The sequence below is a fragment of the Perca fluviatilis genome, chromosome 15 (genome assembly GCF_010015445.1).
Source record: "Perca fluviatilis chromosome 15, GENO_Pfluv_1.0, whole genome shotgun sequence".
In the NCBI taxonomy this organism is placed as follows: domain Eukaryota; kingdom Metazoa; phylum Chordata; class Actinopteri; order Perciformes; family Percidae; genus Perca; species Perca fluviatilis.
Genome location: NC_053126.1, coordinates 11,382,169 through 11,402,060, shown reverse-complemented (window position 1 = coordinate 11,402,060; position 19,892 = coordinate 11,382,169). Strand labels below are relative to the sequence as shown.

Here is a 19,892-nt window from a genome sequence, read left to right as displayed (position 1 = left end):
GTTGAACTCGCTGCGTCGAGGAGTAAACCTCTACATATGGGTGCCCGCTCTACCGACTGAGCTATCCGGGCACCCCTTAATAATCATTTTAATGTGCTAAATAACTGTGTGTTTGTTTTTGATGAGTTGGGCGACTGGGGGCATTCAGATTATGGTGCACTGGATTAGTGAAGCAGTGACAAATCACTACAGAGATGTTCTACTTCAGAGAGAGCTGCCCTACACTTATGCCGCTTTTCCATTACATGGTACCTGCTCGACTCGACTCGACTCTACTCACTTTTTGGTTTTCCATTACGAAATAAAGTACCTGGTAACTGCCAACAGGTACTTTTTTTAGTACATCGAGGTTCCAAGCGAGCTGAAGCGATACCAAAAGGTGACGTGAAAGCGACAGAGGGGGGTGTCCTGAACATACCCGCCATTTTTCAATAGTTTAGTAAGCTGTATTTTTTTTTTACTGCCTCCAGTTTCATTTGAAACAAAATTTGTCTTCTGGCTGTGGCAACAACAACACACCTTCGACATTCTGCGTGTGTATCGTGTTAGGTCACGGCAGTTTACTGCGGCGCCGCTATGATGACCAGCCATGCTGAGGCGGTACTAAAATCTGCAATGGAAAACAGACGCACAGTGCGTCGAGGCGAGTAGAGTCGAGGTGAGTCGAGCAGGTACCATGTAATGGAAAAACGCCATTACATGTTCTTGATGTCAGACTTCTTGATGAGGCCTTGATGTCTGCATACTGTATGCTGTGTTTGTCTTTGGTCTGTCTGACACTTTTTAAAAATCTGTCTCTCTCTCATTCATCAGTCTCAACTGAAGACTGAAAAACTGTAGCACTCAGTTTTGGGTGTTACCAGCTGCAAATATAGGGCTAATTAGTAATGGGTATTTGTGTGTTGGTTGGATGGTCCCAAAGATATAACATAAATTTGTTGTTCTTGGGATCCAGTGGTCTAAAAAGCATAGCATGTAGTTCCGATGCTTGTGGTTGGAGCTTTACTGCGTAACTTATGCGTCCTTCCTCTGTCATGTTTTTCTGCATTTTCTCTGTTTTACCAAAAAGTGTAAAGCTGGGGCGCATAGGTAGCTCACCTGGTAGAGCGTGCGCCCATATACAGAGGTTTACTCCTCGATGCAGTGGCTGTGGGTTCGACTCCAACCTGCAGCCCTTTGCTGCATGTCATTCCCCCTCTCTCTCACCCCTTTTATGTTTTCAGCTCTGTCCTATAAATAAAGGCTTAAAATGCCCAAAAATGAATCTTTAAAAAAAAGTGTAAAGCTCACTTCCCATTAAATTTGGTATATGTCCCTGCCTTCTCTGCTGTGGGCCTTGGGAGGGTATAGACAGCACAGTGTGGCCAGCTGTTTCTTTGCACTGGCCTGCAATGAGCTTCATAGGACGCAGTAACCCCAGACTCACTTTCCTCCCACAGGGAAAGAAGGCTGATAGAGCCACGGACAATAGAGGGTGCTGTAAGCCTCAGTTTCCAGTTTCACATGTAGATAATGCAGGCAGAATAAAGTTTTTTTAGGCAATTTACTGAAAATGCGTAGCATGGTTACAAGCTGAAACAGACATCTGGCAGAAAGGGCCTGACTGCAACGTAGCAACATTAATGATCTGTTAAACATCTAGGGTCAACAGTTTTCTATTTATAGTAGAGAGCTAAGGACTAAATTAAGAGCAGTGCAGGAACAGTCGGTCAGGTGACTGGAGGTTGTGGGAACCAGGTTGACCAATTGACAGGTGAGGTGGGAGAGAGAGTCCAAGCCTGTACAACCATTACACAAACAAAACATGTTACCATATGATTTAGCCTAGTAAGGCATGATGCAGCCTTTAATATTGATTGGAACACAGTAGGAACTGCATTCATTAATTAAAAGGCACATGGTCGATAAAGGCCAGACACAAAGACAGAGGTGAGCTAAAAAGAAAACAAAGAGACAACTGGCTCACAACTGACATACAGAGCACAGCAAGTCAATGAAAACTTTTAGAAACACACAATCAAGCAGCCTCAAACAGGAGAGGGTACAATACAAACCCAGAGAGGGTGCCACTTGAAATTTGACAAATCATCCAGCGCTAAAGGAGGAAGATATGTACCAAGGCACTGTGTTATTCTTTTCTTCTTCTTCTTCTTCTTCTTCTTCTTCTTCTTTCTTTCTTCTTTCTTTTTTTTAATACCTACATTTGTAGCTGCTTGACAATTTAGACCCAGACAGAGAAAAAGGGGATGATAATGCAAGATGATGCTCATCCATCAATCCATTCATTAGCAATACCCACTTACCTTTTAACTTGGAACTAAAGACACTATGATACTATATTGAGAAATAGTGTTGATAACCTAAAATATTAGATTTCTGCTATGCGAACTATGCAATCCATCATATAGTGAATTATCCATTTAGTTGGTGTTGTCATAAGAAAAAAGCCACATCACTGAGTGCCCCTAGTGCTGGGGTTTTGCAGGTGTTGAGCATGATACCATTAAGCCTGGGTGTGTGATCTTTTTGATCTAGTGAAGATAACGGTTGTAGCTGATAGTAGAAATTGTCAAACAATCTGATTTGAGGCAAATAAAAATTTTTTAAATAAGGGACAAGAGGAACCAGAATTAGATAAACCAGGTGGGAAAGAAACAATGTAAAATACATAAATGTATGCTTAAAGTCGTTGGTGTAGATAAGCTGCAGTGACCAGAAAGATGGCTAAAGCGCTTTCTGTACCATCACTTGTGCCCTGTTGCTGTTGCATCTGGCTGTTTGTTTGAAACTCCACACATTGCAACACTGAGCTTCAAATAGAGGTCCTGTGAGGTTAGAGAAAGCAGTGACATATTTTAATGGTCCCTTGCACGCATATACACACTGCAGACAGACACATACACACACACACACACACACACACACACACACACACACACACACTTTCTAAGAACCTGGGTACACCACTTTAATTCCAGGAACAAGCAGCCACATAGATGAATTATTTATTTTTGCAGTATCTAGTGGAATGTGCACCAGCAGAATGCTACTAAAATAGACACAATGTGAGGATCTTTTAACTCGGGTCAGCTCTGCTCGCTTTGCTTGTACCTGGACATGCTCAGGACATTTCTTTAATTAATATTTTTTTTCATAAACAAGAATGTATAGCTAACACTACACATTACTACACACTTATACTAACACCGCTAATAACCTCACTACATACAAAAAGACAGTAAAACCACAACAAGAATGTCCTTCAAATTAAACGACAGAATATGTTGTAAGTTAAGGGGACCTTCATCGTCACGGTGTAAGCTTGTTGTTAGCTGTGTAGTCCACCCTCTGTTAACATAGTGGTAAGTTAGCTACCTAGCTCACGTTAAAGTTAATGTAGAAACAAAAGCCACGGGCAGTGCTTCGAAGTGCTGGGACAAAGCGATCAACAGCACCCAGCTAGTGCTTTTCTGACAGAACACAGGCCCTTAGGTTGCAAAGATCGTGGCAATGCTTAAAGATAACATTGACTGCCAGTTTAAAAAGGGAACTGAACAGCTGTCTCCCGTGTTAAAGTCCAATGTGTTGTTGAATTAATCCACCCATCCCACATCACCTAATTTACTCTTTTGCTCAGGAGGCATTTGTAACTTGAATGTAAACATATGTCGTTTTGGGGCACTTGCTGAAATGACTGATGCTACCATTCTTCTTGGGAGGACTTTCTTTAAAATTGACAAATACAGCTACATTGGTCAGCTTGCTCTTTTTCTGGACTCTTACCCAGCAGTCCAAGTGAATGCTGCCGATCTTGTGAGTATTTATATTCTTTTATTGTAGATGGATGTGTGCAATGTGCATATAATCTAAATGTAACATTTTGGTGACATTGTGTGGACATTAAAGTTCCAAGACTAATTTTTGTTCACTTTTAAGGATTGACTTTTAAGTCCATTTTTTGGAGGAATTAAACGTAAGCAGCTCAAACTTCCTTGGACCCAAGTACCAATGATTTGAGATGTTCGCAAGTCTTTTGCAAACAATTTGAATGTTTGGTGACTACAACACAGTTGTGAAAAATCTATTCATGTGTTTGTGTGTGCTACAGAGCAGTCTGCACTACCACCAGTTTAACAGGAAGCTATCATCATTCACCTTATCAGAAAAGGAAACTCTTAATTGCCCATCCCTCCCTGTACCCCAGCTTCTCTGTTCCTGTCCTCCTAAACCTTATTTACTCTCAACATCCTGTCTAAACAAGGAGAAACAATGGCTACTGAGAATAGAAGCTGTGCTGACATTGTGAATGTGTCAGTAGAGTTATGGGGCAGGTGGTTGGAGAGATGCTGCATGAGAAGTGGAGCAGCTGGGCATGCCACACTATAATGTGATCACAATGTATCAGGACGCATTGTTCACTCTGATTGGTGATGGATTGTGTATATGATAATGGTAAGTGACATGGATCAGTCATTAGCTTTTTTCAAAATTACACTGATTCCCCCAAGGCGTTTGCTACAGAACATCCATCTTAACAAGTAATTCAGTGTCATATTCAGTGTTCAGTCTTGTGTTAATAGGGAAACAATTTTACACGTCTTAAACTGGAATTATGCTTCGATTGACATAAACAATTAGACATAAACATGCTTGCAAACTTAAGAAGGCTGTTATCCAAAGGTTGCAAAGGCTCGGCATAGTACTACAAAAGTAATTTTCTAGCAGAGCATAGGAAAATAAATTACTCTTCAAGGCATTTTATATCCTTACCCATCTACATAATTTTCCGAACCATTCATTCTTTCATGTTTGTTTCACAAATGTTACACTGTCACCGGGGTGTAATTGATTTCCTGATTTCTTTTTTTTCTCTACATTGTAGTTTGCTAAAGTGACACTGCTTCTTACACACATATTATATTATACCCCCAATCCGTGCAAGAAACACACACGAATGTCGTTAATTGCAGTGGTCATTTTTCAAAGAACTACTTTTAGCGCTATTTTTGTTATATATTTCATTCCTATCTCTGCTGATCGAAAATTATCTTTGCCTTAGTGTTCATGTCTCACTGTATTGTTTTACTAAACAAACATAAAACATGGTGCCCTGGGGTCCACAATTATTCTAGGTGAAGTGTGTAATGCACAAGCATTCGCACACAGTTGCTTTGTATTCACACACACGTGTACATACACAGTTTATGTTAGCTATTGTAGGCACAGAGGTCATGGACATGCTCTCATGGTAAAATATCATTGGCTAAATGCCTGTAAAGATCATGTGAGTTAAGTCTGGTTGTGTGTATGTGTGTTTGAAAGGGTGCTGTAAAACCATCTGCAGCTGTTGTGACATAAGCCTCACTACTGTACATATTTGTATCCATGTTTTTCTCTTTCACTTTGCAGTCGACTTTCTGCAGTTTACCTGACTTTAATGTCATGAATATGCTCAGTAGTTTCTATTATCAGGGTAAGGACAAATGTAACTCACTTCCAGTGTGTTACTCCTTTTCCTTTTGAACTAGTTAATGTTTTGCCTTTTCTAAAGAGACAACATGCATGTGTGGCATGTGTAGAGTGCATGGCGTGTGCGTGGCAAGGCCATACTTGGCGTTTCATTCAGTCCTATATGATCCACAGTCACACTTTTAATGAAAGAGGGCTGCACGACTAGGCCTTAAATATCAGAATTATTTGTCATGTATGCTGCACAGCACTTTGGATCAAATGTATTGTAATGTAATGTAATGTACAAAAGTGGCTTTCACGTCGATTTTAACGATGTTAATAGACATATGATATGAATAAAACCTGCTCTAGATAATTACATCCTATAATCACAATTATAATAATAACACATCAAGTGCATTTACATGCACAGCAGTAACTGGAGTATGGTCTTACCCCGGTTAAGTGAATAACTGGGTTATGACAGTTCTCCCCATATACAAGAGCGGGGAAGAATGCATAGAGTGTCGGGAGTAACTCTCTTCGGTGCAGCTGGTGGCGCTCTGCTAATGTACAACTAGTGGCATAGGCAGAAATTGTATTTTGGTTGAGCCAGTACAAAAGTGAGTAGGCCAAAAAAAGACTTTAGAAATAGAAAAAAGGACAAACATAGACAAACTGAAAAAAAGCAACAATTTTACTTTGCAACATACTGCATTACAAAGGCAATAATAGCAAAACACTGTCTATACATCATTCTTAACAAAGTCTATAAAGGCTGTACACAACATCATAGACAAAACCTGTCTATCATATCCTATTCAAAAATATATTTGCACTGGCAGAACCAACAGCATCGGTTCTACAGTGCACAGCACTGTTTATAATGAACCATTTTAACATACTGCATGACAGCATACATCAGACAGAAATCGCACATGTAACATATCTCTAGTCCGCCACGAGCAGCAAAAGCGCTACCAGCTGTTTACACAAATTAGCAGTAAAAGAAAATCAAAGAATGAAAACTTCCAGCCGAGCATTGTTATAATTTAGAAAGCTATAAAAGAGTAGCCCACACAGCACCAAATCTTAGACAGTGTGCAGTGACAAGGGTCAAAGAAAACAAAATTGTGGCACTCACAGATAAGTTATCTTTTTATTTAATGTTTGCAATAAATTAACACATTTCAGTGAGAAGCCGTCATCAGTTAGAAGCTGTCATCAGCATTTATTACTTACTTATCTGTGAGTCATCATGACTCATGAGTCCTCGATGACTCATGAGTTCTCGCGTGAGTCAGTCAGTCGTGCGAATCAGCCGGCTACGTTATCAGGAGTGGATCTGTAGCAGACGAGCGAGAGAAGTCTCTCCTTGAGCTCAGGGTAAAGCAAATCCACAACAAAAGCCATTCTTTCACTTCTGAAATAACATACAATGTTCTGCACGTAGCCTAGCTAGGCCTACTGTAGGTTTGGTGTAAAAATGTAGTATGTTAAAATGCAATTAGGTCGAGCAGACAGTCCAAAACATTGCAACTACGTTAGTGGTTAGAGACAATGGGCTAGGACTGAATTTCAAGTGACTCAAGTGACTCGCACAACCCGGATCAGTTTAGTGAGTGACTCAGAATAACCTGAATCCTTAAAAGGAATCGAGTTTGCGAGTCCTAATTTGGACAATGCTGTTTTGTTCATATAGCAACGATTTGTATTGCCACTCACAGCGCTGACGGAATTTTTTCTGGGTCAAAAACTACTGCCGCAGAGTGGTGAGGGGCAGACATAACCTATGGAGCATGGGGTTAAGGTATTTTAATAAAAAAAATTTTTAAACTGCATGAAAACACACTGATTGTTAGTTATCTGATTAATTGCACAACTTTTTATGGCCATTTATCTTAAATTGGGTAGATTAAGTAAAGTGTAAGTACAAAATAACATACAATTTTAGATGATTTATTTGATTTTTTTAAAAGTATTTAAAATAATAGAAATAGACAAAGAAAGTGTGATCATGTTGAGCTTTTCCCCTTTTCTGAAACTGCTCTGATTTATTAACCTGCCAAACAAACTGAAACTATGAGGAACTTCATAGTTCCTATGAGGGTGTGAAATGTATTAATCTACCAAACCAACTGTAAAACTATGAGGAACCTCATAGTTCCTATGGATGTCAAGAGTCAGATCCCAAATCATAAGGAAGAAACCAAACACAAAGCTTCATGTGTTTTATGTATCAATAACAGATTTTTATATTTAGAGTTCAGGGATACACACAATGATTTTTAGTGATTAATACCGAATGTAAACACAACTTTTGATTGTTTACAAGACAACTCCACAGGACACCTTTTAAAGTGGTATTCTTAATTGAATCTTCTCCTGACTTACCCTTTGGTGGACTTCCCCTTGTGATTTTTTTTGTTTTTTTAGATAATAATTTTAGGTATGCGGAAGGTTGCGGGTAACACAGCCAACCTTGATAAGTCTTATCTTTATTGAAAACTAACTGCAGAGACCAAGAGAGCTTTGACAGCAAACTTAATCCTTTTCTGATTCTGATTCTGATTTGTACATACAAACCGAACGATATGTACTTCAAAATTATACTTATTCTCTCAGGAGCAGTTTTCATCCACGCACAAAGTAAGTATGGCTATTACCTTAACTGTTGTTTTGTTTTTTTGCATTTTAAAAAAAGAATTGGAACCAAATTACATATTTACAACTTTTTTTGTAAATCTTTTTTATGAATGTTTTTATGAACAGTTGTTGCTGAACTGATGTATGGATTGTTAAATTTTCCTAGGAAGTCATGAGTTATGTCAAAGCTTTGGGTGCTTTGACTCAAGTGATACTCAACTCACTGTGACACACGATGGTGAGGAAATCTACTATGCTGACTTTAAAAAAGGGCTTGTTGTTTGGAATAGTAAAATCCCTACAACAGTCCATGTTCCCCATGCTTACAAAATTGCATTGCATTACCGAATGGTGTGCAGAGGTGAATTGGCGAGATATAAACCAGACAAGTCTGCTACAACAAAGACTAAAGGTAAGTGATATTTAACATGTTGATATGTTACGTTCACCGTCAACCTTTGGTGAAGATACTGTATCCATTTAGCAATGTTTTATTTAGTTTCTTTAACAAAAGTAAAGACTATTGAAAGTGCACTGTATTGTGTCAGAGCCACCAGAAATCATCATATACCCCAGAGATGAAGTGATAGAAGATGAAGAGAATACCCTCATCTGCTTCATCAATCATTTCTTCCCTCCCTCCATCAACATAAAGTGGACCAAGAATGATATAGAGCTAACAGTGGAAGATCCTTTCGACAAATGCATAAACAATCCTGATGGAACATTTCATGTTTTCTCCTACCTAAACTTTGTCCCTACGGAAGGAGACATCTACGGCTGCACTGTGGAACATGCGTCGCTGGAGAAGCCTCAGACCAAGTTTTGGGGTGAGGACAAAAACGCTTAATATAGTAGAGAATAATATTATCCTACAATATAGTAAAGTAATATAGTATATTATAATACTAGACTCTGATGTAGGAATCACTCAATACTGAAGTCACTTTAAGATTTGGGTTCTTAACTTCTGAATATTTTTCTCTTGTCCTCCCCAGAGGCTGACATAAATCAAACTAATATTAGTCCAGCTGTCTTCTGTGGACTTGGCCTGTTCCTTGGACTTCTTGGAGTTGCTGCAGGAACATTCTTTTTTGTGAAAGGAAAATGTATATCTTAGATGTTAAGACGTATACCATACACGCTGTGATCACTTCGTCCCTGGTTGGTTTCCGGCCAGCGACATTTGTTTCATGTCATCCCCACTTTCTCTCTTCTCTATTTTCCTGACACCTCTCATCTACTATTGAGTAAAGGCAAAATGCCCAAATACCTTAACAAAGGAAACATCTGTAATTCACTGAATGATCTTTCTTTATCACTGTGTTATTTTCTATTATGTTTTTCAGTGTGTCAAAATACATAACAGCTTTGTTTTTTTAATTTGTTATCACTTTTTTTTTCTACCATTAATAACTCATAATAGATGCATCTGATTATCACTGTGTCATTGAGCTATTGTAAATATCTGTATACGACATGTATTTGCCTTAAATAAACACCATATAATGAAGAAGGCTTTGGGTCATATCAGTAGCGTTTTTTGGCACGGGCGAAGCGGACAGTCACTTGGGGCGTCATTTTTTCATAACACATGGGGGGCGGCACGAGCAGTTAAAAAAAAATATCCTCTGCGCATCAAAGCAGTTTCTATTATCTATCATTTCACTGTGTGACGAAGGTGCCTGTTGAGAACTGAAAGTAGGCTAGTAGAAGTTCAATGAGCAGCATGTTGTTAGGAAGTGATTAGCTAGTAGTACACAGGTCATACTGTACATGCTACAGGTAGCTACAGCATGTAAATATGTAAGTCAATGTGCATTTATTTACTACAAATTGTTTTAAGACTGACTTGAAAAATTAAAAGTCAATTATTTTCCCAGGCCGCCAACACACATCCTATACGCATGTTAAAGATTGATGTTTTCAGTAGAAATAAATGGGCTTAGAAATTTGGGAAAGTATTGAGAGACAGCTTTGGTCTTTTAATGTCTCGCCCAGGGTGTAATTCAATGTACAACCGCCACTGGGTCATATCCTGGAGTCAACAGTATATGCAGTATTAACTTATCTTGGTCAAATCATTCACAAACAATTACTTTAATTTGATGTAGGTCTACAACACTTTGCTTGATAATATATAATATACAGTATGTAAGGTCACCCAAATGAAACCTTCTATAGAAACATAATCCACCACAGTGTTGCAGTAATTTAAGGCTGCTAAAGGTTTTTGGCATATCAGACTGCTATGAACAACAAGCAAGCATGAATGTTAGACAAGATCTAGACAAGATAAATTAAGACATTTTGGTCTGTTATCTTAGGCACATCTACTTTTGGATGGCATGTCATTTCCTCTTGCTAAAGGGGCAGTTATTCCTGTTTGGTCCAATTCCTTTAAAGAACCTTCACCAACAGTTTTGGTCAGCTGCCACATTTGTTAAACCATTACCACGAACTTTAAGGTTGTTTTGACACAATTGCTTTGCCACCTTAGATCACTTTCCAAAGTCAAGCCCTTTCCTTCATTTCCCTATGATCTTGAGAAAATGTTTCTACTTCTTTGATGATTGTGGATTTTCTTGTGGTGTGTTGTTTAGTGCAGTTGAAAGATCATTCAAACAAAGACCTACTATACTAAACATTTGGAATAGCTCTTTGATAAATCACAAATCAAACATAGAATAACAATTAATAATAGTAATCAGGAATACTAATAATCAGTAAGAATCACTATCATTATTGTATTCGACAGAGGGAGTTTCACTTGAGCAAAAAAAAGGGCGGGTGCATTCGGGAGTGTGAACATATAAATTCTGCACATCAGAACAGTTTTGTTCCTGTAGTTTCCTACTCGCTGTAAAAACATGGACATTCATATTTATCTTTTTTTCATGGTTTTCTCTTTTTTCAGTCCAGGTGAGTTACATTACTCTACTGCTTGTAGCCTATCAGTAAAATGTCAAGTTTAAGTGATAAAATAGTGATCAATTCGACATTAATGCATTTCTCTCCTTTTATTACAGTTTCCACAGATGAAGATTATGCACAAAACACAGCATGTTGTACTTTCAAGGGTCCAGGTTTTAAAGATACAGAATATATCCTAACAGGCCGTTCTAACAAGAAATTAATACAACAGTACAACAGCACAAGAGGCAACTGGATAGGATTCACAGCCGCGTCAATTGAATTCCTAAAAAATTGGAATGCAGACCCTTTTGACGCAATTGAGAGAGCATTTGAAAAGAACATATTGTGTACTAACAACATACAATATATCCAACAATTCGGTAAGGGCATTAATCAAATGTACAAAATAAATTTTTGAGGTGCTGTGGAGTGGACATGCACATACACTATTTTCAAGCAGGGCATTTTGACATGTTAAAGCAGGAGAAAGCACAAGAGGAATGAATTACATTAATGATGGCTTTGATACTGTGCATGCTCACCCACTGACTTACTCAATGGAATCGAGCCAATGTTAAATGTTATTTACACCTGTGTTTTGCTGGTCCACAAGTCAAAATGTCATAAAAGGGTCTATTACATGTGAGGATTTGAGTATTCACAATACAATACATTACAATACTAACTGAATATTTTGCTCATGGACCCTATTGTTCATGTTCACAGTAAAACTGAATCAGAAATATACAATAATTTACAACATACTCATCTGTGATACATGACCCTATTTATGTCCAACAAAAAAAGATTCTATGCAGAAACAGGAAAGGTTTACTGATGAGTTTTTTGATAGTAGAAAATGTAGCATGCTGGGCATCTGGCTAGCTCACCTGGTAGAGCGATATGCAGAGGCTCAGTCCTCGGCGCAGGGGCTCGAGTCTGACCTGCGGCCATTTGCTGCATGTCTACCCCCTCTCTCTCCCCCCTTTCCTGTCTACAGCTGCCCTGTCTATTAAAGGCTAAAATGCCCCAAAAATTATAAAAATATATATATTTAAAACATTGATTTTTTTTTTTTCCAGATCATTTTAGCTCTGTACCCACCATCAAGCTGAATTCAGTGAAACACCCGTCAATGCTTGTGTGCAGCGCCTATAACTTTTATCCAAAACAAATCAGACTGACATGGTTGCGCAACGGACAGGAAGTGACCTCATCGGTCAGTTTTTCTGAAGTGATGCCTGATGGGAACTGGTCCTATCAGATTCATTCCTACCTAGAGCCCATCCCGACTGCAGGAGAAAAAATTACCTGCATGGTGGAACACTTCACCCTCTCTGAACCAGTGCTTCAGGTCTGGGGTCAGTATGCCACTTTGATGCAAACTGCTAACTGCAGGCTAATAAAATGTAAACTGTATAAATGAAAGTGTCTATTTTTCTAACTATTTTAGACCCCTCCCTTCCTGCGCCAGAACAGCTTAAAATTGCCGTGGGACTGTTTGGTCTGATACTTGGTTTTGTTATGTTGAGCTCTGGATTCATCTACTACAAGAAAAAGTCTAAAGCACACATCACTCTCTGTCAAGGTGAAGACATTAAATACAAGATTTGATATAATATTATTAGTTGTTACTTAATTATATATTTACAACAGTAATGCATAATTGTTCTTATGCTTTTTCATTTAGCATTTTTAACAAGAAGAGTTTTGGTTCCACTGGAAGACGTGCCTGAAGTTGGAGCAACTTAGCAGTCAGAGCAAACAGTACTATTGTTGACACATTTAATCCAAGATGGTCTAAATATGAAACTTATTGTGTGTCTCAAGTCATAGTCATTATTGGGTGATGGCTAGGGTGGTGTGTGGTGCTTTTCAGCTTGTGGATGTAAGCCACTGACTACTAAACTGCAGTTAACATTGTATGTTAGCGGCAGGAAGTACTTTACTGTAATTGTTGTCATATAGTATCTGTAAAGCCTTTGGGGTTGGGTGGTGTAAATTCTGCTTGCAGCCAGTGAAAGCAGCTAGAATTAGCAATGCTTGGAGATGCTTAAATCGACTAATTTGTTACGTGAATGATTGGGTTGTTGCAGTGGTGTAGTCTAATCTATTTTAGCGGGTATACTGTACTATATAAATATATGGATCAGAATGGGCATATCAAAGTGGGGCATTTGGGTGTCCTCCCCCAGGGAAACTTTGAGCGTCAAAGACTTCATTTCCTGTATTCTGATACACTTTAATGCTCCAATTTAGCCTATCAAAAGAAAACACAGATGACAATTAAAAATATATCAAAAATATAATGGAAAATATGTTGTTACATGTCATTGTGCATTTTTAAGTGGGTATATGGAAATCCTAGAGCTTTCTTAGTGGGTATACTGCGTATACCTGCGTATGACGTAGACTACACCACTGGGTTGTTGATACTTCTGATGGGTTGGCTTTAATGACTTGTGCCTGAGCATATGCTATGAGCTCCATGTCAGATTAGTTTTGGTAGGTGTTGTTAGATTTGGCCAATGGCCTCTGTTATAGACAGTCAACGTGGGGTAAAAACTAATTATACATCACACTGACATTTGCAAGAAGGCAAATTACTTTAATTCCAGCCCTATATGTAATGTAATTGTTTAGTCAATATTTCAGTTTTTCAGCTGTTTAACAAACACAAATTTTCCCATAAGCCAGACACTGTTGCAGGTTAAATATCAGTAGTTTAGGTTGAATATGAGAATGGACAAGGAGGGCCAGTATATTCCATCTTTAGACAGTAAAGCTTCCAGCAAAAAAGGTTGGAAAGATGACAGTACTGTAGAAGCTGGGAGGGGATATCAAGGATAAGGGTGAAAAAGTTACGGTGATGTATAATTGAAAGGTTTGTGCTGTAGTTGGATAGTAAACTTAATGTAACAGAAATTGTAAAAGAAACCCTTTTTAACTGTATGAACACTAAAAAAATAAATAATTTGGTGAAATCTGTTTGTGTAAGTCGAATTGGTGTTGAATGACAAGGATTTTTCAAGTTGGTTGAGTGGTCAATTGGTCTACCTCTTTGGTGGTCAATGAAATATCTCCACAACTATTGGGTGGTTGTGGTGCCCAGACGATGAATCACTCCCAAACAGCACTTTTGGACTGAGATGACAAAACTTATACCGATAATTCCCATTCTGATTCTTCCACACCTCAGCTCATCCCTCAACCTGTTTTTCCCAAGAACAGAAAAACCTTGTATTTGCAAATATGTAAGGTCCGCAACCATCTTCTGTTTCTCCCACAGCACTGCCCTACTCCACAAACATTGCTCTTTGACCAGTCCTAAGCCTCCCTGCCCTTATTGCACCTGTCACTGCTGGCATTATGTCATGCCAAAACTAAGTTTTTTAACGAGCTTCCCTTTTTGCAGTTGCTTCCTCTTCTATGCTGATCATCTGCCTTGCCCTTAACCATCAACAGTGGGGATCCACAGTGGGGGGATCCACAGTGGGGGATCCACAGTGGGAGATCCACAGCTTCCCCAAGTTACAGTATGCTCCACCAAGGCAGAGGAAATATGAGTTAGTACAAAGTAGATGGAGAGGCTGATATTGTATGCAAGACCAGACCAAGATAGCACTTGTGGTCAATGGTTTTCTTTCTCCCTTGTTGTTTGTGCTCTTTTCTCTATAAATCTCAACAGGGCTGTAAAAAACATACGCTGTGCTCTCTCTATGCATAATAAATGAGGTGGTTTTCCCCAAGCAACCTGAAATTCAAGTTCTACCAAAACAGAGAGGACAAAAGGCTTATGTAACAGGAGAGTTGTTTATCAACCAACTGAACAATGCCGAGCGGGAAAAATCACCTGCTTCTTGTTAAAGGCTCAAGAAGAAATTGGTAAAAATATTGTATACTGCTGGTAGAGTAAATGATTCTTAAGTTGTAGTCGGCTGCACATCAGTACAGCTCCACAGTCTACAGTTGAAACATTTTATGTATGTTATGTTGGTGACACGGATGACATCAATAAAAAATCTGCAATGCTGTTAATGTATGTCATACCTCAGCATCCACCTGTGGGCTTTGCTTCTCCTTTGTTTTCCAGGGGTTGATTGATCTCTCCCTGCTCCTGCTTTTTATTGACTTCAGCCTCTTTTACACAGAGTTTCCACAATACTGCTGTAAAGAAGATCCTCCATTACGCTGGCTTTGCTTTTTTACACGGAACCTACAATGGCGGCATAATGCTGCCCCAGTGTGTGGTTTTAGATAGCATACCGATATTCCAGAAGCAAAAGAGGAGTGACGTGTAACTTAACAGCGTTGGCGTCTGGTGTGTGTGTGCATGTAGTCCTGCCTTGCTAGCTCTCCCTTTTACACAGACATCGATATGGCTTTGTTAGTACCTCTGCTCTGCTGCTGGCTTAATGGCAGAACAACTTTTTCCGCACCTTCCCTGTTCGTGCCTTTTATACAGAACCGCGTTGCGGAATATCGGCGCAACATTCCCGCCTTGAACAGGCTGTGTCAAAGGGGCTTTTGAATTAATTGAATTATGAACCCTGGGGTGACAGCGCCCCCTCTCTGTGAAACTCACTCCCTACCAAATCAAAAATGCTGTGAATGCCCACACTGTTAGCATTCAAAAAGTCCCTCAAAACCAACCTCTTTAAACTGACCTTCCCAAGCTGACCCCCCTCTTACAATCTTTTTTATTGTCGTTATTAAATGTTTACGTTTTAATTTGTATCCTATATAGTCCCTGTAAAGGGCTTTGAGGACTTCAAAAATATAAATTTGGCAACATTCATTAATTTGAGTTGTGACTCACGGCACGCCTCTTGATCTCTGCTTGTGTCTCTGACTCTTCTCTCTTACTAGTTCACTTTGTGTAACCTCGGCGTCTTCAGAGTTTTTGGGATGTGGGAATGTTATCCTTTTCTCAATAAATCAATCCCATCTTTCAGTCCTTCTCATCAGTAACACTCTCTGCACTTTAGGATCACAGTATATTAAGTGAACCTGCATCATAGGGTGTCAGCAATTAAAGACCAGACAAACACCAGATGCCAGGAAAAGGCACTTGCTTTTTCTGCTCTTTGTTGAGCTCTTTTTTTTTTTTTACATTTATTTATCCAGGTAAGTCGATTGAGAACAATTTCTCATTTGCAACGACGACCTGTCACATTCAAACAGTTACACATTCATACCTGGAAGCTACCCAGTACAACCACAGTCTGATCTGCTGGCCACTGAGCAGCTCCTCTGGAGCGGTTGGGGTAAAGGGCCTTGCTCAAGGGCACCTCAGTGGTGGTAATGAGGGAGGGACAACATGCACTTTTAATAAAGTCTTGAGCCAAACTAGTGAGCTAAATGCTATCACCAGTACAATAACATGCTTACAATGACAATTCTAACATGCTGATGGTAAGCAGGTATAATGTTTACCATGTTTACCGTTTAGCGTGTTAGCATTCTAACAGCGCTAAACACAGTTTTGTACAGCTGAGGCTCATGGGAATGTCATTATTTTGTCATAAACATAAGTGCTGGACAAAATTTTACCTTATGATGGTGCTATATAAAAATTAAATGACCAAAGTCATTACAATTGATCCATATGGGGACATGAGTCTCTGTACCAAATGTCATGGCAGTCTATCAAATAGTTGTTAGATTTTTCACTCAAAAGCACAAATGTCTGTGTCTAATAATATGTCATTGTCTTTATATGCACGCACAAAAAGGAAGTGAGAAAAACTAGAAAGATGGAAAGAGTTAGTAATTCAAAGCAAAGGAATGTTGGCAGAGAAAAGGAGAAAGTGACATCCATCATATAAATGGGAAGAGGAACAGGAGTAGTGGGGAGGGCAAGAGAGAGACAGCTGCCCTCAATCAAGTCCTGTTATGTAACAGTCTGTCAGTTTCCTGAGCATCTTTCTTTTGCAGCACTGCCCTCTTATTGCGCTCTTATTCCTGCTCACCATCTTTACCTCTGTTTGACACTCAACCTTAATCCAATCGTCTCCCCGCCCTTTTTTCCTCCTGCTACTTGTATGCATATGAACATTTCAGTAGGCCACCCATTGTGCTGCCAGGCAGGGAGTAAAGCTGATGCATAAGGGAGTGATCCGTAGTGAGTTATCTTGATGTTATGTAATGTTTGGTTCAGTGACCTCAGACACTGCAGAGATGCAGGATGAGAACACGGGTGGGGAGGAAGACAGCGAGAAAGGGGTAGAGAGGGAAGCACGACAGGAAAGTGCTCCCTCCCACCTGCAACGATCAGTATTAATAAATTACGCCCCTCCACATGCCTTTGATGTAGTTTACAGTGTGTAATGCAGTGTTTTGCTCCTTGCAAGTGGCTTTACTGTAAGAAGACCTCTCTGTGAGTTTCAGGGCTGGTGTTATTTCCACTTCAATTCATTTATGTAGTTGAACCCTACATTTTATTTGTTGCCACTAGTAAAGTGCAAGTGAATGACACCCAGTGATGCTCATTTAAGCAAAACTAATGCGATTAAATTCACCTCCATTGTAGTGAGGTGTAGGCAGAAATCCTATAACCTGGTTACGTAAAACAAACATAGTTGTGTGATGGTAAATTTTACTCCCTCCCTTCAGTTGTCCCCTAAAGAAGCACAACAAATGATTAACATTCACTGGTCTACCTCGGTATATCTTGTGTAAGAGCTATACCATTTTTGTTTCTAATGTTACAAAATACAAAATCCTGCAACCTTTGAGTGTACAGGGTCTAGACAATACCCATCTGTTTAGGTTAACTAAAGGGAGCAAGCAAACACAAGGCGTACTCTGGTAGAATCTGAACCTCCTGTTCCTCCTGAAGAAAAGGAACTGGCAATCCGTTATCTTGCTCTCAGACCTGTCACGCTTCATTGCTCTTGGCTGCTGCACTGACAGTTCTTGAGTAAAGCCATGTAATTAGGAAAGGCAATGTGTGGCACAGCATAGTGTTGAGCTACCACCAATACATGGCTTCCCCGAGCCAGCTGCCATCCTTGGCATCCTCTTACACTGCGTATGTGACCAACACTGTTATGGCATGTGAATTTATCAAACCTATTATGGGGAGTTAACGCTCACCTTCATATTCTGCTGAATCAGCGTGATTGGAAAAAATGCACTCACTCTAAACAGCATGTCCCCATTTCTGCTGAAACAGCAACATGCCATGTGGGTGGGTGGGTGTGTGTGTGTGTGTGTGTGTGTGTGTGTTGTACTTTAGTCCTTGTGGAAAGAAGTTACAGTTTTAGAGCTTGAGACTGAAGGATTTTTTGCATAGTGAGGTTACCCCATCTTAGTTAAGGTTAGAATTAGGTTGGGTGAAAATTACTCAGCTTAGACGTGTAGTCGTGAGGGTGAGAGATAGGGGTTAGGAAATTGATTTCTGTGTGTGTGTGTGTGTGTGTGTGTGTGTGTGTGTGTGTGTGTGTGTGTGTGTGTGTGTGTGTGTGTGTGTGTATTTATGTTGTCTGACTTAATCAATGTCATGTCTGCTGTCATTGATGCTGCTCTGTTCTGTACTCTAGTGGGATTCTGCCATGGCTGCTCTCCCTGCCTCATGCTTTCCACATATGCACGTGGAAGTGCGGGGAGGGCCCAGAACAGAGCCATACCACCAAATACAAATTGTAGATGAATTAATCTATTTATTGACAAAGTGGTCCTGACTGAACTTCAACCAAATACTTTCTTAGCTCTGTGGATTCATCCTGTTTACACATTTCTTCATGGCATAGGAGTCCCACACCCCTGACATAGCTCTGCCCTGGAGCACAATGCCGTCATTGTATTAGATTGTGCACCTCTGTGCCATCCACCAGGCCTCTGGTGTTACTTTTAATGAGTTCTATATAATATTTAGTATGATATTTAGCAGTTCTCTGTTTACCATGATGGTTGGTTTCATCAAGTCTGTGAGATGAAGATGTCTCTCACACTGCCTGAATGCACAATGTAGTGTTGCAGTACTGCATTTTACCACATGACCTGGATGGTGTGTTGTGTGCTTCATCTGCTGGAAGATTTTGAGTCTGTTTGTTGCAGTGGAATATTACACATGGGCTGTAAACATGCAGGTCCATGTGTAATATGTCAGCTGATGTCCACATCCAGTGTGAGTTTAGATTATGGTGATTATGGTTAGATTACGGCCCGCAATGTACTGCGGTGTTCTTCCTAATTTGTAGTGTAATGTTTTTTCCTATGGTGTAAGAGCCCAGTACGCACCGATACATACATTTAAGATGCCTAACAAGATCCTGAACAAGATGTGAGTGTACATAACTTTGTTTTAAGCTTACATGGGGATTTTATTTTAGGATTCATTTGTAGCTGCAGTGTTATTCACTCCACTTATTTAATGTATTTGTGGTCCAAGTTTAGAAATATGTTTGTCAGTATATGGTTTGATAAATTAGGATCAACCTTTGCCAACGTAAACAAATATGTCCGTTAACATTTTGGAAATTTAGATTTGGCCACTGTCTGTGAGCATCTGCTGTGAGAGGCAGGCTGTTCATATGTATCTCTGTGTTCCCTCTGATGTCAGAATAATTCATCCACCATATGGGCAGATGAGATAAAACAATATGGATGGATTTCAAAAAGATATATCTTTGTGAAATACACTGCTAAGGAACACTAAGAATGCTTCACATATAAATGATCGGGCCAATAATAGTGGACGACTTTATTGATCCCCTTTATGTGAGTACTGTGTTTGATTAAGGATGATCTGCCAATGCAGATAGACACAAATACAAATCTCTTTCTCACCCTCTTTGTCATTCACACACACACACACACACACACACACACACACACACACACACACACACACACACACACACACACACACACAC

The 19,892-nt window shown here is 39.5% G+C and overlaps 3 protein-coding genes across 5 annotated transcripts in view; all 3 read left to right on the top strand.

Annotated features, from left to right (window-relative positions):
* Nucleotides 1–19,892, top strand: part of LOC120574850 (cytoplasmic phosphatidylinositol transfer protein 1-like) — a 48,617-nt gene that overhangs the window by 8,435 nt on the left and 20,290 nt on the right. The gene's annotated exons all lie outside the window — the stretch shown is intronic.
* LOC120574852 (H-2 class II histocompatibility antigen, A-Q alpha chain-like) lies at nucleotides 7,408–9,615 on the top strand. Of its 3 annotated transcripts, none has more exons than XM_039825319.1 (4): nucleotides 7,408–8,100; nucleotides 8,264–8,335; nucleotides 8,865–8,927; nucleotides 9,096–9,615. In XM_039825319.1, exons 1-4 carry the CDS (start codon nucleotides 8,046–8,048, stop codon nucleotides 9,215–9,217), a joined length of 312 nt encoding a protein of 103 aa, XP_039681253.1. In that variant the 5' UTR covers nucleotides 7,408–8,045; the 3' UTR covers nucleotides 9,218–9,615. The 3 variants fall into 3 exon arrangements, with proteins under 3 accessions (XP_039681253.1, XP_039681252.1, XP_039681251.1); XM_039825318.1 differs by having other exon boundaries at nucleotides 7,510–8,100; nucleotides 8,264–8,509; XM_039825317.1 differs by having other exon boundaries at nucleotides 7,572–8,100; nucleotides 8,264–8,509; nucleotides 8,646–8,927.
* Nucleotides 10,819–13,997, top strand: LOC120574851 (H-2 class II histocompatibility antigen, E-S beta chain-like). The gene is made up of 5 exons (XM_039825315.1): nucleotides 10,819–11,019; nucleotides 11,127–11,393; nucleotides 12,096–12,374; nucleotides 12,467–12,601; nucleotides 12,704–13,997. Exons 1-5 carry the CDS (start codon nucleotides 10,968–10,970, stop codon nucleotides 12,763–12,765), a joined length of 795 nt encoding a protein of 264 aa, XP_039681249.1. The 5' UTR covers nucleotides 10,819–10,967; the 3' UTR covers nucleotides 12,766–13,997.